The sequence below is a fragment of the Macaca mulatta genome, chromosome 16, assembly GCF_049350105.2.
Source record: "Macaca mulatta isolate MMU2019108-1 chromosome 16, T2T-MMU8v2.0, whole genome shotgun sequence".
Taxonomy (NCBI): Eukaryota; Metazoa; Chordata; class Mammalia; order Primates; family Cercopithecidae; genus Macaca; species Macaca mulatta.
In genome coordinates, this window is record NC_133421.1 from 5,022,871 (window position 1) to 5,047,167 (window position 24,297).

The 24,297-nt window shown below is 54.6% G+C and overlaps 1 protein-coding gene across 5 annotated transcripts in view; it reads right to left on the reverse strand.

Annotated features, from left to right (window-relative positions):
* Nucleotides 1-21,136, reverse strand: part of TRPV3 (transient receptor potential cation channel subfamily V member 3) — a 51,342-nt gene extending 30,206 nt beyond the window's left edge. For 2 of the 5 annotated variants that reach the window (XM_028835884.2, XM_028835886.2), the window contains exons 1-6: nucleotides 20,958-21,135; nucleotides 18,054-18,174; nucleotides 7,646-7,750; nucleotides 7,062-7,148; nucleotides 5,451-5,605; nucleotides 4,516-4,692 (exon numbers count right to left, since the gene is read on the reverse strand). In XM_028835884.2, coding sequence (XP_028691717.2) covers nucleotides 4,516-4,692; nucleotides 5,451-5,605; nucleotides 7,062-7,148; nucleotides 7,646-7,750; nucleotides 18,054-18,174; nucleotides 20,958-21,096 — 784 coding nt within the window. In that variant the 5' untranslated portion in view covers nucleotides 21,097-21,135. Of the gene's footprint in view, nucleotides 1-4,515; nucleotides 4,693-5,450; nucleotides 5,606-7,061; nucleotides 7,149-7,645; nucleotides 7,751-11,212; nucleotides 11,336-18,053; nucleotides 18,175-20,957 lie in introns of those variants that run through there. The other 3 variants (XM_077969948.1, XM_077969949.1, XM_077969950.1) reach the window with 3 other exon arrangements.
* Nucleotides 21,137-24,297: the final 3,161 nt, after the last annotated feature.

A 24,297-nucleotide genomic window follows, 5' to 3' on the forward strand; every position in this document is an offset into this window, starting at 1 on the left:
AGTGGTGAAATTAGCCAGGGTGCAGCCGCAACTGCAGACCAGGCTGGTGAAAAGAAGCTAGACTTTCATGTTTTGGCATAAGAAGCACTCTAAGACATATAGTTAATAAAAAAAAACAACTTGTAGAATATAGACAGTATGATACTATTTTATGTTAAATCAGTAAAACTTTTTCTGTGTGCACATATACACACACATATGTCAAAGGCCTAGAAAACTCCTTTTAAGGAATTTTCTATATATGGGTAAAGGACTTAAAAAAAAAAAAACTTATGTAAAATGCTGGGCTGCTTTACAATGAAACTCTAAACCAGGCGCGGTGGCTCACTCCTGTAATCCCAGCACTTTGGGAGGCCGAGGCAGGTGGATCACCTGAGTTTGGGAGTTCGAGACCAGCCTGACCAACATGGAGAAACCCTGTCTCTACTAAACATACAAAATTAGGCAGGCATGGTGGTGCATGCCTGTAATCCCAACTACTCAGGAGGCTGAGGCAGGAGAATCGCTTGAACCCAGGAGGCAGAGGTTGCGGTGAGCTGAGATCGTGTCATTGCACTCCAGCCTGGGCAACAAGAGTGAAACTCTGTCTCAAAAAAAAAAAAAACGCTATTCCTGTGATGTGGATGTAATTAAAAATAAATTGTTAGGCCGGGTGCGGTGGCTCATGTGTGTGACCCTATCACTGAGAGGCAGGGGCGGGAGGATTGCTTGAGCCCAGGAGTTACAGACCAGCCTGGGAAACATGGTAAAACCCTATCTCCGCAACAAATAGAAAAATTAGCCTTCATAGAAACACTAACAACCTTCTTTTATTCACTCATTCAAAAAATACATACTAAGTATCTCCTTTTTTTTTTTTTTTTTTTTAAACGGAGTCTCGCTCTGTCGCCCAGGCTGGAGTGCAGTGGCCGGATCTCAGCTCACTGCAAGCTCTGCCTCCCCGGTTTACGCCATCCTCCTGCCTCAGCCTCCCAAGTAGCTGGGACTACAGGCGCCCACCACCTCGCCTGGCTAGTTTTTTTTGTATTTTTTAGTAGAGACGGGGTTTCACCGTGTTAGCCAGGATGGTCTCGATCTCTTGACCTCGTGATCCGCCCGTCTCAGCCTCCCAAAGTGCTGGGATTACAGGCATGAGCCACCGCCCCCGGCCACTAAGTAACTCTTATGTGAGACCGTAAGGGCACCAGGAAATCAACTATAGTCCCAGCTACTTGGGAGGCTGAGGTGGGAAAATTACCTGAGCCCAGGGATGTCAAGGCTGCAGTGAGCCGTGATCGTGCCACTGCACTCCAGCCCGCCCAACAGAGTGAGACCCTGTCTCTAAATAAATAAATAAATAAAGTAAAATAATAAAAATAAACATATTGAATCTGATGATGGATGTGTAGAGGTTTATTATGCTAATATCTTAACTCATGTTTAAATTTTTTATAATAAAAATGTCTTAATTGAAGAATTGCTTTAAAAAGTAAAACTCTGAAGGCCTCTGATAAAATGCTTTAAAATGATATTAATAAAGTTGTGATTGGTTCCCCTTAGCAGCATGGGGAGGAAATATTTGCCTTTGCCCAGTGGGGAAACTGAGACTCAGAGAGGCAAGGCAGTTGCCTGTAGTCCTGGCTACTTGGGAGGCTGAAGCAGGAGAATCACCTGAACCTGGGAGGCAGAGGTTGCAGTGAGCTGAGATTGCGCCACTGCACTCCAGCCTGGGTGACAGAGCATAACTCCATCTCAATAAATAAATAAATAAATAAAGTAACTGCTCTAAATAAGGTAATTTTAGATTTAAAATGCTCTGAAAATAAATGAAGGTAGTGTGACAGAACACGACTGGGGAAGGGCATGTTTCGAGTGGATAGCCAGAGTGGTCACCTTGGGTCCTGCCCAAAGTGTGGAAGAATGCTACTCTGCTGGTCCTGGAGCCCCTCTGCTCCAGGTGGAGGAAATGCTGAGAGGAAGGCAGGCACCACCAGCAGGTGGTGGGGTTGGTTTCCAGGGAGACAAGAATAAATGGCTCCTCCTACCATTCAGAGACAGAGGAGGTCCCCGCAGCCCCCCAGACCTCCTCGCCCCAGCAAGAGGCAGATTTATGAAAGGAGAGGGAAAGGGGAGGTTGAGAACAGGGAGAGGTAAGGATTTGTGACCAGGACAGCAAAGCCTTCATAGAAACACTAACAACCTTCTTTTATTCACTCATTCAAAAAATACACACTAAGTATCTCTTATGTGAGACCCTAAGGACACCAGGAAATCAACTATAGGCAACAGACTTCATCCTTGCCCTCAAAGGAAACATGTTGCTAGCAAAGGGTAGCTCATAAGTCCTGTAATACTGACAAGAAGAAAGGAGGAGACAAAGGGGACTGAAAAGGGAGAAGAATTAGGACAAGCAAGCTTGAGGCACTGGCCTGAACCTCCCTGTCTACAGGACTACTGTCAACTCCCTAGAGACAGGCTGAGAATGTGATATGGTTCATCCAGTTTCTCTCTTTGCATTGGCTACCAGGCAGCTCAGTGTGCAGTTTGGCACTCAGCTGCAGCAGTCTTCCCTAGGTTTCCTCTCTTCCACTCCATACCTTCTAGTTTGTCACAATCCTTTACTTTTTCTTATAATATAACAAAAAATGCTTTTGAAAGTCTGCAGAGTTCAAATAATAAATCACAGTTACTTTCTCCCATGAGAAGGGTTAAGGGCCAAAGCTAAACTCCCACCTGGAAAAAGCTAAAATGTGGCAGGGCGTGGTGGCTCACGCCTGTAATTCCAGCACTTTGGGAGGCCAAGACAGGTGGATCACCTGAGGTCAGGAATTTGAGACCTGGCCAAATTGGTGAAACCCTGTCTCTACTAAAAATCCAAAAAAATTAGCCAGGCATGGTGGCGGGCGCCTGTAATCCCGATTACTTGGGAGGCTGACGCAGGAGAATTGCTTGAACCTGAGAGGCAGAGGTTGCAGTGAACCAAGATCGCGCCATTGCACTCCAGCCTAGGCAACAGAGCGAGACTCTGTCTCAAAAAAACAAAAACCAAAAAAGCTCAAACATCTAGTGCCCCCAGCATATCAGCCAGACGGCATCCAATTATAATTAAGCCAATCATTTTTGCCACAAGCACCTCATAAGACCCTAAAGCGCTGTTGACTGACTCCAAAACTCGAATAAAGACACATCTCACTGATTTTCCCCAGTGGATTTCCTGGGAGGGAGCCACTCTCCCAGATTTGCTCTCCCAGCACCCTCTCTGGCCCACTTACAAAGAAATCCACAAAATTGAGACCCAGTTGGGGACAGTTAATGATGATGATGATGATGCTAACTGTTGACTTTTGGTGGCCCCTGCCCAGCTGTCTTGCCTCACTTCCAGCCTTCTTTTCTTTTTTTTTTTTTTTTTTTTTTTTTTGAGACGGAGTCTGGCTCTGTCACCCAGGCTGGAGTGCAGTGGCCGGATCTCGGCTCACTGCAAGCTCCGCCTCCCGGGTTCACGCCATTCTCCTGCCTCAGCCTCCCGAGTAGCTGGGACTACAGGCGCCCGCCACCTCGCCCGGCTATTTTTTTGTATTTTTTAGTAGAGACGGGGTTTCACCGTGTTAGCCAGGATCGTCTCTCAATCTCCTGACCTCGTGATCCGCCCGTCTCGGCCTCCCAAAGTGCTGGGATTACAGGCTTGAGCCACCGCGCCCGGCCCAGCCTTCTTTTCATTGCTCAACCATGTGCCAAGCTCAGTCCCATCTTGAGGCTTTTGCCCTGATCCTTCTCATCATGTCAGCCTCAGGCCAAAGGCGACCACTCTGACTGTCCACGCTGAAGTTGCCCTCCCCCAGTCACTTTCTGTCACACTATCTCCATTTATTTTCATAATATTTTTAATCTAAAATTATCTTATTTAGAGCAGTGATTCTTTCTTTCTTGCTTTCTTTCTTGCTTTCTTTCTTTCCTTTTTTCTTTCTTTCTTTACTTATTTATTTATTTTGAGATGGAGTTCTGCTCTGTTGCCTAGGCTGGAGTGCGATGGCAATCTCGGCTCACTGCAACCTCCTCCTCCTGGGTTCTGGTGATTCTCCTGCCTCAACCTCCCAAGTAACTGGGATTACAGGCGCCCGCCACCATGCCTGGCTAATTTTTGTATTTTTAGTAGAGACGGGGTTTCACCATGTTGGTCAGCCTGGTCTTGAACTCCTGACCTCAGATGAACCACCCGCCTCAGCCTCCCAAAGTGCTGGGATTCCAGGCGTGAGCCACCGTGCCCAGCCTTAGAGCAGTGACTTTAACCTGTATTATTCACCAATGCATGCCCATGCCAAAAACAATGCCTGGCATGGAACCAGTGCTCAAAATTATTTGCAGAATGAAGGAAGAAAGAGAGAGGTACCTGAAGCTTCCCGGGCACCATGCTACATGCTTGGGGCTCCTCAGTGGCAGCCATGCCTCCACGTGGCCTGGCCAGCAGTGGCCCTGCGGCCCCGCAGCCCCGCACCCTCAGAGACTCCTGTCTGCACAGCCCCTCTGTGGGCAGGATACCTTCGTAGGCCTCCTCTGTGTACTCGGCATTGATGAACCTGCCCAGGATGTCGTTCTCTTCGGCAAAGGCAAGCAGGACCCGCACGATCTCCTTGGTGTTGGGGTTGATGTTTAACAAAGCCTTCATCAGGCAGGTCTTCCCCGTGTCGGAGGCCGTCAGCTTGTGCATGAGGAAGTCTGCAGGCAGGGCCGTGGGACGGAGCTACAGGCGGGGCCCGGCTGCCCTTGGCCCGCCCAGCTCAGAGGGTGTGGGAGCTGCAGCCGCAGACCTCAAGTCCCTGCTCTACACCCTGCTCCCAGGTCTCACACTTGGCCGCTCTCCTCCTCCCTCTCCAGCTGTTCCTCCTCCGTCTCCTTTGCTGGCTCCTTGCTCTCTGTGGCCCATGGGAGCCTTATCTGAGGCCTTTTACTCTTTCCCCACGGTGTGGCTTCCCACTGTCCACCCCAGAACCTCTGTCTCCAGCCTGCCCCCTCCTCGTGTCCTGCAAATAAAGCTCAGCTCATGGCCTCCCCATCAACCTGATACTGCACTGGTCCCTGCACACCCAGGGCTCCACCAGCCACCAGGCTACCCAAGTCTAAATGGCATCATGCTGGACCCCCTGTCCCTCACTCCCCAGGTCCTCAAGTCCTGCCCGTGCTACTGGCTGAGGAGCTGCCCAGAACTGTTCCCCTTCTCAAGCCCTGCTTCAGGGTCCCAGCCCTGCCTGAACAGTGGCCTTCTCCAGCTTCACCCCCCAACTCTCGTCCGACTCTCACCTGCCCAAACCTTTCTGTGGTTCCCCATTCTCCTTGGAGTCAAGTTCAAAGTCCCTCGCCAGAATTCAAGGCCCCTCACACTCCAGCCCCACGGGTTGGTGAGGGGAGGGGAAGATGGACAACGGAAGTCAAGCGGGGCCCCAGCCCCGTACCCTCTGCCAGGCTCAGACACTCACCAGGCACATCCTCGTCATGGCGCCGCCTGCAAAGCTCCTGTAGCTCCACCAGCAGCTCCACCAGCTCCTCCACGCAGCCCTCAGACACGGCTGCAAAGATGCGCTTCTTCAGCCGCCTCTTTTTCCTCCTCTGCTCTTCCTTGGCCAGGTGTGCACTGAGCCAGAAAATGTTTCCAACTCACCACACACGTCCTCTCAAGCTCAATCTCTCCTTTTCCCCGCCAGAGCTGCCTGCAGGGCGCTGCACCTGCCGCCAACATCTCCCATGCCTGTCACAACGCCTGCAAACCCCTGGGCTGTGTGGACCCATCAGGCTCCCCTTGTAATCCACATGCAATCACATTCTGTCAAAATACCTGTATTTGGCTGCATGCAGTAATGATCAGGAAGGATCTATGCCTGTCAATAGACATTACCTTGAAAATATGAGATTTCATATTTTATGTTGTTTGAACTTTTTTAATCTATCCCTCCCTGTCCTCCCACTCCAGATAAGTAACCGTGGTAACCGTTGATGTCTCCTTTTGTTTCTTTTCTTTTTTGAGACAGAGTCTTGCTCTGTCGCCCAGGCTGGAGTGCAGTGGCGCCATCTCGGCTCACTGCAAGCTCCGCCTCCCGGGTTCATGCCATTCTCCTGCCTCAGCCTCCTGAGTAGCTGGGACTACAGGCGCCGGCCACCACGCCTGGCTAATTTTTATATTTTTAGTGGAAACAGGGTTTCACCATGTTGGCCAGGATGGTCTCGATTTTTTTTTTTTCTTTTTTGAGACAGAGTCTTGCTCTGTCGCCCAGGCTGGAGTGCAGTAGTGCCATCTCGGCTCACCGCAAGCTCTGCCTCCCGGGTTCATGCCATTCTCCTGCCTCAGCCTCCTGAGTAGCTGGGACTACAGGCACCTGCCACCACGCCCGGTTAATGTTTTGTATTTTTAGTAGAGACAGGGTTTCAGTGGGTTAGCCAGGATGATCTCCTTTTGTTTCCACGTGTTCTTGCAAAATGCATATGGATATTGGGCACACGTATTTTGTTTCTTTTCTTTTCTTTTTTTTTTTTTTTTTTTGAGACAGAGTCTTGCTCTCTCACCCAGGCTGGAATACAATGGCACAATCTCAGTTCACTGCAACCTCCACCTCCAGGGTGCAAGCAATTGTCCTGCCTCAGCCTCCTGAGTAGCTGGGATTACAGGCATGCACCACCACGCCCGGCTAATTTTTGTATTTTTAGTAGAGACGGGGTTTCACCATGTTGGTCAGACTGGTCTTGAACTCCTGACCTCATGATCTGCCTGCCTCGACCTCCCAAAGTGCTGGGATGACAGGTGTGAGCCACCGCACCTGGCCATGTATTTTTAGTTCACAAAAACAGTATCGTGCTACAGTTCTTGTTCCACTGCGTCCTGCTGTTTGAATGTTTCATAATGAATGGGTTTTATAAAATGCAATACTCCACTTCTTCCCCCAGCACGTCCTACCTGTCATGGACCCATGACTCCACTTGTCCCAATCCCCAGGAATGGTGGATTCTTTCTCTTTCCTGCAGGGCCCTGGATCCTGCCTCTCTGGCACCCCCAGCCTGAGTGGGCACAGTGGGAGGAGGGGGAGGGGCAGACTTACCCGGGGCTGTTGGGATTGGATGGGGTCTCTGTCACATCATCCTGAGGAGACTGGGGGGAGTCCATGTCATCACAGTTGCCAGAGATGCTGGAGGTGTTGGTGGAGGGAACAGAGAGGGTTTTAAAGTTTTAAAATGGGCCGGATGAGGTGGCTCATGCATGTAATCCCAGCACTTTGGGAGGCCGAGGCAGGTGGATTACTTGAGGTCGCAAGTTCAAGACCAGCCTGGTCAACATGGTGAAACTAAACTGTCTCTACTAAATCGTCTCTACTAAAAATACAAAAACTAGCCAAGCGTGGTGGCATGTGCCTGTAATCCCAGCTACTTGGGAGACTGAGACAGGAGAATCACTTAAACCCAGGAGGTGGAGGCTGCAGTGAGCTGAGATTGGGCCACTGCACTCCAGCCTGGGCAACAGAGCGACACTCTGTCTCAAATAAATAAATAATAATAAAGTTTTATAATAGACAGTGGTAGCATGCCACAGCCAGGCCTGGCCCCATTACCAGGGCAAGTCACTGGCCACATTCTGGAGCTGAGGGCTGGGCCCAGGGCAGGGGGTTGGGCTGGGGCCCATACTCACCACTGCCGGATGTTGGAATCCATGGGCTTGGAGAAGACAGGGGGAGAGGTCTTGGCAGCCACGGGGTTGGGCTCAAACCCTTCTATCTCCAGGAAGAAGTGTGCACTGAGGGAACATGGAGGAAGTTCGTCAGGGCCGAACCAGGCAGAGCCTGTCTGCCTGTGTCCTGCCTCCCGGCCACAGAGGGTGCCCCCATGCTGAGCACACACCCTGACCAGCTCTGAGCCCAAATGGCCTTGCCCAGCCCTCCCGGGAGCCCTCGGAGATGGTCACTGTCATTATCACCTACATTTCACAGATGGTCTCCAGGGAGCTGCCGGTCAAGTGTGAACAACCGAAGAAAAGGACTGAGGCGAGCCTGGTTGATGTAGAGGTTTATTTTGCCAAGGTTGAGGACACACCCAGGAAAAAGACACACAAGCCCCAGCAGGATCTGTGGCCCACGCTTTCTCCTCTGAACAGGATTTTGAGGGCCTCAATATTTAAAGGCGAAAGTGGGCAGGAGAGGAAGGAGGAAAGAAAAAAAAAAAAAAAAAAGAGGGAGCAGGCCGGGTGCAGGGGCTATAATCCCAGCACCTTGGGAGGCTGAGGCGGGCAGATCACCTCTGGTCAGGAGTTGGAGACCAGCCCTGGCCAACATGGTGAAACCCCGTTTCTACTTAAAATGCAAAAAAAAAAAAAAAAAAAAAAATAGTAGCCAGGTATGGCGGCACACACCTGTAATCCCAGCTACGCTGGAGGCTGAGACAGGAGAATCGCTTGCACCCGGGAGGCATAGGTTGCTGTGAGCTGAGATCATGCCACTGCACTCCAGCCTGTGTGACAGAGCAGGACTCTGTCTCAAAAAAAAAGAAAAAAGAAAAAAGGAAAGAAGGAAGGAAAGAAGGAAGGAAGGAAGGAAGGAAGGAAGGAAGGAAGGAAGGAAGGAAGGAAGGAAGGAAGGAAGAAAAGAAAGAAACAGGGAGCATAGGGCCACGTTCTTGTGAGGCTTCGATTCTGTTTGCTGAGTACATGTGTTGCATGTGAAAAGGGGCAGGTAGAGGAAACAGTCAATTACAGATTCATCTTGCGCTCAGTAAATCTGCACTTAACAAAAGATAAACATAGACGCACAGTGGCTCATGCCTGTCATCCCAGCACTTTGGGAGGCCAAGGCGGGCAGATCACCTGAAGTCGGGAGTTCGAGACCAGCCTGACCAATATGGAGAAACCCCGTCTCTACTAAAAATACAAAAATTAGCCGGGCATGGTGGCGGGCGCCTGTAATCCCAGCTACTCGGGAGGCTGAGGCAGGAGAATCACTTGAACCTGGGAGGTGGAGGTTGCAGTGAGCCAATATCATGCCATTCCACTCCAGCCTTGGTGACACAGCGAGACTCCATCTCATAAAAAAAAAAAAAAAAACAGACGCATGGGGAAGCAGCCAGACATGCATTTGTCTCGGTGGGGGCAGGTGAGGGAGGACAATTTCTAGTCTCCTCTTGTCCTGTAGTGTCAATTAGCTGCTAATTTACAATGTCAAGGTGAGGAAGGCCTCCCATGGAGACGTGTGGCTTCTATCTGTAGATAAAGCAACTTGCCCAAGGTCACACAGCAGATAGGTAGCAAAGTCCAGATTCAAAGCTGGGCTAGGCCGGGTGCGGTGGCTAATCCCTGTAATCCCAGCACTTTGGGAGGTCGAAATGGGCAGATCAGTTGAGGTCAGGAGTTTGAGACCAGCCAACCTGGCGAAACCCTGGGTCTACTAAACATACAAAAATTAGCTGAGTGTGGTGGCGTGCGTCTGTAATCCCAGCTACTCAGGAGGCTGAGGCAGGAGAATTGCTTGAACCCGGGAGGCAGAGGTTGCAGTGAGCCGGGATCGTGCTACTGCCTGGGTGACAGAGCAGGACTCCTTCTCAAAAACAAAACAAAACAAAACTGAGTCTGGGTGACTCTCCTTGCTAGAAATACTGGGTGGATGAACCTGAGTCTCTACAGAGGGGGGTCTAACACTTGAGCCAGGTTGCCCTGTCTGCAGCCACCTCCAGCTACAAAGGACACCTCAAGGATGGGGAAGATGGTGCTGGGAGCTGGGTTTTCCCGTCACCACCTACCCGCCCCCGGCCTCAGGTCCGAAGTCAGAACCCTTCTGAGGGGCAGTCCCTAGACTCAGATCTATGTGGGCCTTCCTGGCTCTTGAGGGAGAGGGAGATGGCCAGAGTTATACTTGCCCCCGTTGATCAGCACTTGTGCTGTTTGTCACAGCAGAAAACGGGCTGAAAATGGCTGATCTAGGCTGGACGCGGCGGCTCAAGTCTGTAATCCCAGCACTTCGAGAGGTGGAGGCTGGAGGATCACTTGAGGTCCGGAGCTCGAGACCAGCCTGGCCAATGTGGTGAAACCCCATTTCTACTAAAAATACAAAAAGTAGCCAGGCGTGGTGGCAGGCGCCTGTAATCCCATCGACATGGGAGGCTGAGGCAGAAGAATCTCTTGAACCCAGGAGGTGGAGGTTGCAGTGAGCCAATATCGTGCCATTGCCCTCCAGCCTGGGGGACAGAGGGAGACTCCTCTAGAAAAAAAAAAAAAGGCTGATCTAGAGCAGGAAGGACTTGAGGGGTCAGAGGACAGGGCTGGGAATTCTCTGTGGAGAAGGAAAAGCCAGGAAACCATCTCAGGCAGTGGAGGGGAGCAGTGGAGGGGAGCAGTGGAGGGGAGCAGTGGAGGGGGGCAGTGGAGGGGAGCAGTGGAGGGGGGCAGTGGAGGGGGACAGTGGAGGGGGGCAGTGGAGGGGGGCAGTGGAGGGGAGCAGTGGAGGGGGGCAGTGGAGGGGGGCAGTGGAGGGGGGCAGTGGAGGGGAGCAGTGGAGGGGGACAGTGGAGGGGGGCAGTGGAGGGGGGCAGTGGAGGGGGGCAGTGAAGGGGAGCAGTGGAGGGGAGCAGTGGAGGGGGGCAGTGGAGGGGGCAGTGGAGGGGGGCAGTGGAGGGGGGCAGTGGAGGGGGACAGTGGAGGGGGGCAGTGGAGGGGGGCAGTGGAGTGGGGCAGTGGAGGGGAGCAGTGGAGGGGTGCAGTGGAGGGGGGCAGTGGAGGGGAGCAGTGGAGGGGGGCAGTGGAGGGGAGCAGTGGAGGGGTGCAGTGGAGGGGGGCAGTGGAGGGGAGCAGTGGAGGGGAGCAGTGAGGGGAGGCACAGGGCAAAGGCAGTTTTCTCCTTGGGCTGGGAGAAGACAGACAGAGGCCCAGGGCCCTGTGGCCTGGCTGAGCCCCAGAGAAGGAGAGACACTGGCCTATGAGAAGCAAGACATACACCCAAGATGTGACTCCCAGCCAGACACAGCCCAGTTCCACCTTCAGACACACCCACAAACTCAGGCACCCATGTCCTTGGAAACACAATCACACGCACAGAGAAGAGCCTTCCGGCTGACGACAACCCGGACTGTGAGGATCAGGCTGAGGGCGATCTCGGTGGCAGCAACCCTCCTGCCCTGCAGCTGCTACAGGACAACTGCAGCCTCTGTGTCCTGGCCAGGGACTGCGGCCTCCTGACCAGCAGGGCCTCTCCAGGCACCCAGGGCTCCTAAGCACCTTTGCTGCCTCCTTCGTCCTCAGGTCCGGAAGTACCAGCATGGCCCTTCCTTCCTCACAAGACTACAGAAGAGCTCCCAAAGGGCAGTCTCAGCCGTGTCAGATTCGGGAGGGAGGGTAGCAGGGAAGAGACTGTGGCCCCATTCTGCAGACGAGAGAACTGAGGCTCAGTATGGAGAAGCAGCTCATCCATGGTCACCCCCCAGGGTAAAAGCCAAGTTGGTCAAAGAACCTGCTTCCCTATGTCCAGGCTCACAGTCCATACCACAATCTGCGCTTCTTTGCTCTCGCCTTAGCAATCTGAGCCGCCTTCCAGCTAAACTAGCTCTAGGGCTTGGCCCCAAAGGGAGGCTGCTTGGCACAGCCACTTCCTAGGGTGGGGCAAGCAGGAGAGACCCCGGGCTTGCCCGAGGAATCCCTGCCCTTTCTTCCAGCCACAGACAAGCCTGAAAGGTTCAGTGCTAATCCAGAGATGGGGCTACGTGGGGTGGAGGGAAGTACTGGCTGCCAGTCTCACCTGCCTCACCTGCCAGTCTCCTGCCCACCAAAAGGAACCTTCTGACCTGAGCTACCAGTCAAACTCTTCTTCCAAAAGGGAAGACAAAGAGAGGAGTTAAACCCTTGCCTGGGAACTAAAGCCTGGGTTCTAGTCCAGCTCTGCCTCTCCCTCCTGTGTGACCCCAGATGGTCACTTGCCCTCTCTGGGCCAGTCATCTTCACCTGAATGGATGATGGTTGGGCCAGATGATTGCTAAGGCCTGGAACCTGGAGCCAGGGCAGTTCTGGGGTCGTCCTCTTACGGAATGTCCAGCTGAAGTGGACATCGGAGGTCAACCAGTCTGATTGCCACTTCCCTGCAGCCCTGCAGCACCCCAGAACTTTCGCCCTACAGTAGTCACTCTGCAACCGCAGCCTGACCCAGAAACTCCAAACACATTTGCTGGTGGTTCAGTCCCAAAACGTCCTGGTTGAGATTTGCCAAATTATCTCCAGACAGAGCTCCAAGCCCTATACCCACAGCTTTTTCCCCAAGACTGTCGGTCCACTCCCTCCCCTGCTCCCCATCACCCTACCTGTCTGCATTTCTCAGTGGTGCATTTACTCCACAAATATTTATTGAGCATCTACAATGTGCCAGGCACTGTTTCTGCAGCTGGGGATACAGTAGTGAACAGTGGACAAAATTTCCGTCCCTTCCAGAGCTGTTGTTCCAGTAAGTTGGTCAGAACTGACCAAGAAATAGTACAGTGAGGCCATGATTTTCCACACTCTGGACAATACACCATCCTACAGCTGTACATTCCTCAATGGCAAAGACTACAGTTGAATTATCCTTGATTCCCAACACTGGTCCTAATGCTCAGAAGTCTTCATAGGTGAATGAGTGAGAGGATAGATAACGAGTGAAAGACAAATGAGTGGAAGGAAGGATGGTTGGTTGTATAGATGCCCAGATAAATGGATGAATGAATAATGGAGAGATGATAGAATGAGGGATGGGTGGATGACGGATAGATGATGGATGGATGGATGGATGGATGGATAGATGATGGAATGGGTAGATGAGTGGATGGATGATGGATGGATGGATATATGGATGGGTGGATGGAAAATGGATAGATGATGGGTAGATGAGTGAATGGATGATGGATGGATGGATGAATAAATGATTGATGGATGGATGAATAGATGATTGATGGGTGAATAAATGACAGATGGATGGATGGATGGATGGATGATGGGATGGGTAGATGAGTGGATGGATGATGGATGGATGGATGGATGGATGATGGGATGGGTAGATGAGTGGATGGATGATGGATGGATGGATGAATAAATGATTGATGGATTGATGAATAGATGATTGATGGGTGAATAAATGACAGATGGATGGATGGATGGATGGATGGATGGATGATGGGATGGGTAGATGAGTGGATGGATGATGGGTGGATGGATGGATGGATGATGGATGGATGGATGGATGGATGATGGGATTGGTAGATGAGTGAATGGATGATGGATGGATGGATGGATGATTGGATGGGTAGATGAGTGGATGGATGATGGATGGATATACAGATGATATATGGATGGATGGATGATGGATGGATGACGGGTAGATGAGTGGATGGATGATGGATGGATGGATGGATGGATGAATAGATGATGGATAGGTGAATAAATGATAGATGGATGGATGGATAATAAGTAATTGGGAGGGGAGGATAGGTGGACAGGACCAATAAGCAAGTAAACCTACATAACCTTAAACCAAAATGTTGGGAGGTTGCATCCTTCAGGTGACTTCCACTGTGCTCTCAGCTGCTTAAAGCCTTTACCTCTCCTAAGCCTCATCCCCTTCCCAATCTCTCACAAGAAGATGAGGAGCAGTCCTTTGTCTCTGCCCTACCTCCCTACCTACTCAAGGCCTTCTCTCAGAGTCCACAGGGACCCAAAGATGGTCCAGAAAGCCGTATCACAAGAATATGTATCCACTCCAGACCTGAGGCTGAGAACCTGAGGGAAAGGAAGAAGCATTTCCTCATCGCTCCATAGTGTCCTCATGTATGCCAAGGGCCGTGCTGGGCCACCCAGCTGCTTGCTCACCAGCTCATCATTTTCCTGCCTGCTCTTTTTTTCTTTTCTTTTTTTTTTTTTTTTTTTTGAGACGGAGTCTCGCTCTGTCACCCAGGCTAGAGTGCAGTGGCACGATCTCGGCTCACTGCAAGCTCCACCTCCCAGGTTCACGCCATTCTCCTGCCTCACCCTCCCAAGTAGCTGGGACTACAGGTGCCCGCCACCGCGCCCGGCTAGTTTTTTGTATTTTTAGTAGAGATGGGGTTTCACCGTGTTAGCCAGGATGGTCTCGATCTCCTGACCTCGTGATCCACCTGCCTTGGCCTCCCAAAGTGCTGGGATTACAGGCGTGAGCCACCGCACCCGGCCTCCTGCCTGCCCTTTTATTGACTCATCTACTTACTCAAAAGCTACTAATGTCCTCTGTGTAAGAAACTCAGGGAGACAGAAGGGAAGAGATGAACCTTCCAGGGACCCCACGCTCAGAGATCTCAACCAGAGCTAACACATCATCCCAATGACCACGTGAACCTCTTCAGAGAGAGGTTGGGCTACGGGAGCTCAGAGGAAGAGAAGATCCTTCCAGTTGAAGACAGGGATCAGGGAGGGCTCTGTGCTCTTTTGGGGTGGGATGTGGTCTGGGTCTTGACACCATCCTCTGGTTTGGGAAAAGCCCCAAAGGCAGAACAGCATGAGAAAGCCTCAGGAGAAGGGGAGGTCTATGTCTGGAGAAGGAAGCCCTTGTCAGCTGGAGCACCAGACATGAGAAGACAGTGATAAGCGCAGGGCTGGGAAGGACCCCAACTGTTGGGCAAAGACCTAACTCCTGGGGCAAAGCAGCTGCTAGACTGTGAGGGTCTGTCCTGTACTTGCTCTACTGGTCACTTTACACACCACATCCCACCCAGCGTCATAAGCACGTGGCAAGGCCTTAGCCCTGTGACACCCTGGCTGCTGACCTGCTGTAGGCGATGTTTGTTTCTTCCTGCCTTCTCTCCAGACCAAAGGGCACCAGCTGGGTGTGGTTGACTCAGGTGAGCAGACAATTCTATACCATTTCTACTGCATTTCTGTTCCTTTGAAGTCAAAGAACTATCCCTGAACAGTCCAGGGCTGGGAAGGAGACTGCCCATTCATTTGCTTTGTGCCAAGAAATGCCCAAGTGCTCTGGGCTCTGCAAGGCCAGTGGCTCCACAACCTCCATCAGTCTGCGTCTCTGACCCTGGGCATCAGTTTTCCAGGGTCCAGGAAGGAAGCAAAGATGACAGCTGCTGTCAGGGAATGGCATGATAGTTCAGGAACACTCTCAGGTCCAAAAGTCTCTCCCATCTCCAGACTCCCTGGTGCTTTTGATTCCACCATTAGCACCTGTTTCCTTAGGGGTCAGCATTGCCCTCTTTCTTCACCTGTAATTTATATATATTTTTCCCTTTTTTTTTTTTTAAGACAGAATCTTGCTCTGTCACCCAGGCTAGAGTGCAGTGGCACAATCTCGGCTTACTGCAACCTCCAGCTCCCAAGTTCAAGCAATTCTCCTGCCTCAGCCTCTCAAGTAGCTGGGATTACAGGTGCCTACCACCATACCCACCTAATTTTTGTAGTTTTTTTTAGTAGAGACAGGGTTTCACCATGTTGGCCAGGCTAGTCTCAAACTCCTGACCTTGTGATCCACCTACCTTGACCTCCCAAAGTTCTGGGATTACAGGCGGAGCCACCGTACCTGGCCTTTCTTTCTTTTTTTTTTTTTTTTTTTGAGACAGAGTTTTGCTCTGTTGCCCAGGCTGGAGTGCAGTGGCATAATCTTGGCTCACTGCAACCTCCACCTCCTGGGTTCAAGCGATTCTCCTGCCTCAGCCTCCCGAGTAGTTGGTACTACAGGCGCCCACCACCACACCTGGCTAATTTTTGTATTTTTAGTAGAGACAGGGTTTTACCATGTTGGCCAGGCTGGTCTCGAACTCCTGACCTCAAATGATCCACCTGCCTCGGCCTCCCAAAGTGCTGGGATTACAGGCTTGAGCCACCGCGCCCGACCTATTCTTACATTTTCTGTTTCTCTCTAGGCCCAAGTCCCCTACTCAGTTCTGAGGGGGATGCCCAAACCTTCACATGAGGGTCCTCAGAGAGCCTTTGGGGCAGAGGAGTGGACACCAATTCAGGACACACATCAAGCTCAGCTCTTGGCTGGGCTGAGGAGGCTTTGCCGAACTAAGCCTGGAGCTAAGTCTATGAATGGGGGGATGGGCTCAGAGCAGTGGCTTGACGGGTCCTGCTGAGGAAAAAACCTGGGATTCTCCCAAAACTCTGTCCTCAATTTTTTCCCGAGGTCCAAACCTCCCCTGGAAAAGTGAGAACGGAGGGGAAGTGGGAGGAGAGCCAGGGAGGTGGTCCTTGCCCGCTTAGCTCAGGGATGTCTCGGCCCTTCTCTGGACAAGTCCACCCAGACCCAGGCTGCCCCCTTGGCCCCACACGACACCTGTCTGGCTCCACTTCCACCAGTTTTCCCTCTTGCATTCCAAGATGGGGCCTCCACCTGGGTGTCCCTCAGGCACCTCTTACCCAACATTTCACAACTGAATTTGGCTCATTCCTCCTGACCTGGATCTTCTCCTGTGGTGCACCATGTCAGAGGCTGCCTCGCCATCCCTCCAGTCCCTCCCACCGGGATTCCTCCTTCTCCCTTACTCCCATGCCTGGTCCTGCAGATCCTATGATACTGACACCCCTCTGTGCTGTCCCCTCCTCTTTATCCCTGACCACCCAGGCTCACACATCACCACCTATCACCTGGGCTTCCCAAAGGCCTCCTCATGGTCTCCCTGCCATCAGCCTCTCCTCCAATCCATCATCCATGCAGATCCCCCAGAGTCACCTCTCCAAAAGGCACATCTCACCATGCCCTCCCTCCCACAAAAAATCCCTCCATGGCTCCCCACTGCCCTCAGGATTGTCCAATTTCCTTGACTGACCGCCAAGGAAGTCAAAGGGACTCATCTCCCCAAAGACTCCTCTACCGCCCAACGTTTCAGCTACACCAGACTCCTCACCTCAGTGCCCCCACTCTGAGCCACTGCTCCCATATCTCTCTGCCCGAGATGTACTTTTCCTTCCTCTCCACATCTTCTCTAGCACCGCCTCCTCCAGGAAGTCCCCTGAGACTGCCTACAGGATCAGAATAACCTGCCGCTCTTCAGGCCCCACGGGGCTAGTTCACCTCTCTCTGGTCGCTTCCCACTCTCTCCTCGACTCCCCTTTCACCAGACTGTGAGCAGGCGTGGCGATTTTTCTCTCCATGTCCCAAGCTCGTTATCCTGAGCCCAACCCTGGGGCTGGTACACAGGACACCTCAGTGATTATAGCTCCAACTAACAGCGGGGAAGCACCAAGCTCACCCCTGGCTGAAAGGGGGCCTGGGATACAGGCAGAGGAGGCAGGGCCACCCCGGGTTCAAGGGACGCACAGACGAAGTGGGCTGGGGGGACAGCTTGAGAGGCACCGAATGAGCTGGGGGGGCAGAATCTACACTGGAGGCAGCAGAGGGGCGGGACGGGCGACCCTGGAGAGGTCCTTCTCTGCTCCAGGCCTCCTCCATGTCCCCAGCCAAGAAGTAAAGCTCATCATTCCAGCCCGGCCCAGTTCCCAGGGACCCCGTGGAGTGATGGGGACAATGATGATGGTGAGGGTCACAAAACACTCAATGCCAGCACATGCTGAGCTCTGACCGCGTGCCAGGCGCCACACTGAGCACTTTGCTGACTTGATCCCAATGAACCGTCATCCTATCGTTGGTGCCACTGCCGGTGTCCCCATTCCAAAGGTGGAGTTCAAGAGCTTGAATAACCCGGCTGGTTGCACAGTGGATGGAAAGCCGTTGGTGTGTGTGGAAAACGTGCCTGGCAGAGGGTCCAGGTCACCTGGAACTTCCACCCAGCATTCTGCTCCTCGTCTCAAGGATGGCTCCAGCCATCCCTCACCTCCCTCAGGAGCCCTCCTGACTGCTCCTGCCTCAGCATCCCCTGATCCCTCCAAGGAGGCTTCCCTAATTGTGCCAGTCACACTGACCACCGCAGCTCAGCCCCCTGAGTGTGCTGTGCTCCCCCCAGCACCATCCCCCAGTCATACCTCGCCGGGCACCGGGCCACCTCAGGCGAGACTGAGAGTCTCAGGTCTCCCCAAGGCGAGGGCTCCCTGGGGGTTGCCAGGCCCCCCGCTCCTGCCCCTCACAGTGCCGCAGTCCCAGTCCCGAGCCCTCCGGACCCACCTCTTCTTTGTGGGGGTGATCTCCGCCGCCCTCTTCTCAGGCAGGACAGCAGGGTTCCCACTGGGGGCGGCAACTCTCTTGCCCATGAGAGGCACCGTCTCCTTGGGGTGGGCATTCATGGCTGGAATACAACAACAGGGCAGATGCTCAGGCTGAGGAGACGGGGGGGAGCTTCAGGGAATTTAGGATCCCCGTGTGGCTGTATCCAGCTCCCGTTCACACTCCCTGGGACAGGAAGCTCACTCCTCCCTTCCCAGGTCACCAACCCTTCTTCAAGGACAGAGAAGCTGTCCCCAAAGCTTCCCCAGCTCCCTGCTCTAGCACCCCTGATGCTATGGTCCTAGGAGAGCCCAGGAAGGTGTCCCAGTAGAGACCACCATGCCCCGATCCTCTCTCACGACACCATCTCAGCCGGCCAGTCCCCAGGCGGACTCCTGGGCACCAGCTCTGTTTTCTCGAGGCCCCTCTCCGATTTCGTGATGAGCAGCTCTCAAACAGTTCTGACCTCCGCAGAGCAAGATTATCACCTCCTTTGCTCTAGACGTTATGCTCCTAGTTACACAGCCTCACGCTCCTCGGGTGTTTTGGATTCCTCAGTGTCCAGGTGGTCTTGGCAGCCAACACACCCATCATCTCCCCCGCCCTCCCAAAGCTGCGTGTAACCAGCTTATGGCTGCCGTCCATTAGACTCCCCTCCCACCTGCAGGGAGCAGCTGAGTCCCCTTACCCCAGGCGGAGGAGGCCGACCCCCTGTCCAGACCTGCTTTATTGATGCTCAGAGTGGGCTGGGCACGGTGCTGAGCCCCAAGGGGTGTGGGGAGTGGGGAAGGGGGACTGATACATCTTCCAACAAGACCAGGACAGACTGTACAGGCTGCTGTGTGGAGGAAGGACAAGCCGGGCAGAGGGCACGGCCTGGTAGGGTCAGGAGTGGTAGGAGTGGCGGGAGCTGCTGTGGCCAGAGAACCTGGGGAGCTCACGGGGACCCTGGCAACAAAAGCTGTGTGGGCAGGCTGGGCCCTGTGAAGTCCTTGCACACTGCATAAGAGCTGTGGCTTTAGCCGGGCACGGTGGCTCACACCTCTAATCCCAGCACTTGGGGAGGCCAAGGTGGGCAGATTGCCTGAGCTTAGGAGTTCAAGACCAACCTGGGCAACACGGTGAAACTCTGTCTCTACTAAAACACAAAAAATTAGCCGGGCATGGTGGTGCACACCTGTAGGCCCAGATACTCAGGAGGCTGAGGCAGGAGAATCGCTTGAACCCAGGAGGTAGAGGTTGGACTGAGGCAGGAGAATCACTTGAACCCAGGAGGTGGAGGTTGGACTGAGGCAGGAGAATGGCGTGAACCCGGGAGGCGGAGGTTGCAGTGAGCCGAGATTGTGCCACTGCACTCCAGCCTGGGCAACAGAGCGAGACTCCGTCTCAAAAAAATGAATAAAAAATACATAAAGTTTTTATTAAACATAAAGAGCTACGGCTGATCCCCAGGGGCAGCTGGGAGTTGGGTGCTGCGTTGCGGGGTGGGGGACACCAGAAGCCAGGGGCCAGGACGAGGCTGCTGCAGGGGCCATAGGGACGGGGAAGGGGGCCAGCTGGCCACAGAGAGAGGACTCGGGCTGGGAAAGGGTTGTGTGGATAGGTGGTGACTGTGCAGTCAGGGGGTGCCACTCTCAGCTTGAGTCACCCTCAGGGGACTCACCCAGAGACACATAGGTGGGGGCAGGAAGATGGATTCCTGTAAGAAGAACCCAGTTGGGTGGGGTGGAGCTGGGGCCACTGGTGATCCCACCCCAATGGGAAAGCTTCCTGGAGGAAGTTTCCAGAACCGGATGTCATCAGGTTGGAGAGAGTCCCCCGCCCTCCAACTCAAACGGAGCAGGCTCAGGATCAGGGAGGCATTGGCGAGGGAGAGCTTTGGCCCCGGAGCGCAGGCACCTTGAGGCCAGGCAGGTGGAGCAGCCCACCGAGAGGGACTGCTGGGCTCCCGGCCTTCCCATGTCCAGTCACGGCCTGATGAGGACGGGCAACCTTTACGGCTTTCCCCATCCACACGTGGCCTTTGGTGAACTAAAAGGCTGGGAGGCACCGAGCATGAAGGAGACAGATGAAGGGCGCGTCTCACCCCTCCCAGGGCCTCTGTTTTCCTTTCTGAGAAGTGGGCTGAGTGGTCCCCAAGGACTCTGTGGCCCTGAGAGCTGGTTGCTCTCTGCCTTCCCTGGGCCTGAGAATGTGGCCTGCCGGGGGCCTCTGGGGCATCTTGTCCGAGATGCGGACAAGACACGGCTGGGACAGAGCAGAGAGGCTCAGGGAGCTCCAGACTAGGGCCGCAGCAGCTATCATTAGCTCCCTGAGTCACCCCATAAACCCCACGTTCTCACCTGCTGGACTCTCTTGTTGCCCTGGCCCTCCCTCTCTCTCCCAATCCCTGACACTGATTGAAATGGTCTTTCCTGGGCGACAGAGCGGGCCGCAGAGCCACAGCTGCTGACTCAGCACCTGTGAGATGCCTGGGCCCCATCTCTCTCTCGCGGTGGGGCCACCGCCTCCCATCCTGAACTCCCATCACACTCCTGCCCCAGAAAGCCACCTCCCTGGGCCAGTCTGGGGAGGCAGGAGCCTCTCCTCTGCCCCTCAGCAGTGATAAGATTGAGATGTCCCTCCCCAGGATTCCCAAACCTCAGGGAAATGTTCCTGAGTCTGTAAGGACCTGTATTCTCACATGTCCCTACAGCCAAGAGCGCACGGCCTTGCTCTCCTCGCTGGGGCCCAAGCTCCTTCCAACCCTCCTCCCAAGGCCTATTGGCCAAGGGCAGACATGGCCCAGAGGACCTCTGAGGGCCACGCTCTGGGCTCCCCAGGGACCTTGGAGATGACCAGCTGCCTTGTGCAGGGAAGACTCACCTGGTGAGGTTCTGGGTGGTCGTGGCAACCCTCGCTCTGAGATCACCGCATGTCTGGGGCCCAAGGCCCCTGGGTGGGACTGTGGCTGAGGCGGTGGAAAGCTCTCATTGCAGGCAGAGGGATGGCTGGAATGAGGCATCAGAGGCAGAACTGGCTGGGCCACCTGCCCTCGGCGCCAGGCAGGCCACGCCCACCGGCCACAGCTGCATTGCCCGCCCGCCCGCCCACGTGGCCCGTGTGAGTCACCCCCACACCCACACAGCAGCCTCACCCCCACCGGGGAAAGGGCAGGGGAGGCTGCAGGTGCCAAGGTCGAAGTTATGGGTCCAACTCCTCCCTCTCTGGCATTCCATGCTGGGCAGGGACTTCCCATCTCAGGCCTCAGTTTTCCCAACTAGGAAACGGGAATCTTAACACCTACTTTCCAAGGCTGCCGCGAAGAGCCAAAGAGATCACAGAGGCGAGTGGGCTTAGTGAAGGGTCAAGTGCTCTGCTCTGTCCCCCGGGGGGGAACACCACAGCCCAGGCCTGGCCTGGTTGACCTCAGCACTGCCAGCCCCAAGACTTGGCACTTCTTCTCAAAAGTCGGTTCCTGGGATCAGGTCTCTCGGGGACAGAATTCCCCATTTAATACTTTCCACCAACAGTCACGCATCATGGCCCTTAGTGCCAGCCTCACCCCTTCCTGGCTGAATGAGCCTAGCAGGTCATTTCTCCGAGCCTCAGTCTCCTCATCTGTGAAACGTGCTTCATAAACCCACTTTGCAAGGTTATCGTGAGGCTTCAACAAGTGCCAGTAGAAAGGGCCAGAACAAGGCCCAGGGCACGGCAAGCACTCAATAAACAATGTCAGCTCTTAGCTGTGATTGCTTTTGTCATCTCCATGTATTCTCCCAGCAACTGCCCAGGCTGCCTTTCTCCAAGTCCAGGGCATCGCGGGAGGAATCGCTGCCCTCTCTCCTGGCCCAGGCTGCCGCTGTGAGGCGGGAGGAGCGAGGTCGGCCTTGTGTGCCTCGCGTCACTCAGGAACTGCACACCTGCTCCTCGGGGCGAGATGCGGACAAGACACGGCTGGGACAGAGCAGGAAGTCTCCGCTGATGAGGCCGGAGCTGGCGCGTGATGGGCAGGGAAATCCCCAGCTGTGAGCCTCGCAATTCCTCAGCATCACAACCTGCCTGGCCTGGGGAGGAGGCAGGAGGCGGGTGAGGCTTCCAGGCCATGGGAGAGCAGGACCCGTGGCCAGTCAGGGGCAGACCAGACTTGCAGGTGTGGGTGAAGCGGGAGACCAGTTCTGCCGTTGAAGTCAGGGGGTCCTGAAGTTCCCACTCACAATCTGAAATCTCATGACTGTGCCTGAAACTCCACCAGTAAAGCCCGACCTGGGGTTGAGCACAGCCTCCCGCCACTTGCTCACTCGCCGTCTCCCGACCCAGCCCCGCGCCCTCCCGGCTTGCCTCAGACGCCAGGGGAGGAGGCTGCTGCCGAATGTCAGTGCTTCCGTGTCGCTTGTGTTCGTACCTTTTCTCAGTGGGCGGGTGGGAGCTGGTGAAAAAGGAACCTGTCTCCCACCCAGAGGTGTGCCTTGTGCCCAGCAAGGAAGAAGGGACCCCCACTCTGCTATGAGAGGCAGCAGGAGCCAGGTCACCCAGTGGAGTCGCAGTCACTACTTAGGAAGCCCGAGCCCATCCCAATTCCGCCCCAAACACAGGGAAGCAGCGGCTTCGGCCCCTAGGTGGTCTGTGTTCAACCCCATTTAACCCAGCACCTCATGAGAGCCCATGGGAGAGGCCGTGGCAGGGACGCAGGTGAACGATGAGGGATTCAGAACTGGAGAAGGCCGTGTCCACCCTCGAGGAACTCGTATGGGCCACAGGGACACAGGCTCAGGCAGGAACCATGACCCATCAGGACAAAATGGGCTGAGACCCCCATGGCGGGAGGAAGTCCCTCTGACGGGGTGTAGGGCATGGGTTCGGGAAAGAGGGTGCCTCTGCCTGGACTTGGAAGGAGGGAGGAAGCCACAAGAGAAAGCCACACCCACAGAGGTTCAGAGGCCAGGACCACGGCATCCTCAAAGAGCTGTGAGAGGCTCGGGCGACACACAGACTCAGAGGGCTGAACAGAGATGGGGCCACAAGCCAGGGTGCAGCCCACTGAGTGACTCCAGGCCGCTAGGGCAGCCCTGACTCCTTAGTCCCACAGGGCTGTTGGCCCAGCCTCAGAGGGTTCATGGCCCGTGGCCTGGTGTGGATGCTGTCACCAATATGACGGAAAGGAACGGATTCACTGGGCTGAGCCAGCACCCCACACCACGGCCGTGCCCCTGCCTGTCTAGCCCCGGCTGAGCCTTGCCAGGGTTCAGGCCCCTGGGGGGGTTTCTGTCCTGTGTTTGGGGTCCACACAGCAGTCACAGGAGTGTGCAGCCATGAGTCTCACGCTGCAGGCACCCAACTAGCACGGCCCGCCCCGTCTTGGCCAGCTCGCAGCGACCTTTAGTGCCCATTCCCAGCCACCCCCATGCCTGGGAGTCTGGAAGGATGAAGGAGCTGCCCCCTGCACAGTGTCCGACTCCTCACTCTTGGTGGCAGCCATAAGCCACGCTGTGCCCACCTTTTATTGTGATCGCAGGTCCTTCTCTGGCAGTGGATGGAACACACAGAGCCTGGAGAGGCGACAGTCCCGAGAAGGAAACTTCCCAATTGGCACAACCAGGGGCGATGGGGCCGGGGCCTGGGGTGGGAGGCAGGCGGGGAGAGGGAGAGGGCAGCCTCCGGATATTCCTGCCCCAACTCTGCTCCCCCGAGGTCTGACTTTCAGACAGCCCCGAGGTGCCCATGGGTGCCCAGCCCGCCAGACTGAGCTCAGAGTGGAAGCCGTAGCCAGCAGCGTCCATCCGCATGATGCGGGGGCCATCCTCTGCCTCTGTAGAGCACCCCACAGAGGACACACGAGGCGTCATTGAACAGGCCCCCTCTGCCTCCCAAAACTCCCAAGCCCTGCAGACACAAAGCCCAAGCAACAAGCCCACAAGTTCCACCCGCACAGGCGGAGAAGGAAAAGGGGGTCTCTGTAGGGCAGGGGCAAGCAAGGAGGGGCCGGCCCCCTCACACACTCTAGGAAATGCCCTTTTGGTGCAGTGAGGAAGGAGAGAGGGAGCCAGGTAGACCTCCAACGCCAGCCTCACGCCCGAGCAGGCTGACCCGGACAAGGGCCGGGAGAGGGTCCTGGCAGCCACCACTGTTCTTGAGCCAGGAGAGCTCAGCAGCTGCCCACAGTGGATTCTGGGCTGTGGCTTGTCCTGCTTCCCGGTGACGGTGGGAAGGACACGAAGACAGAGAT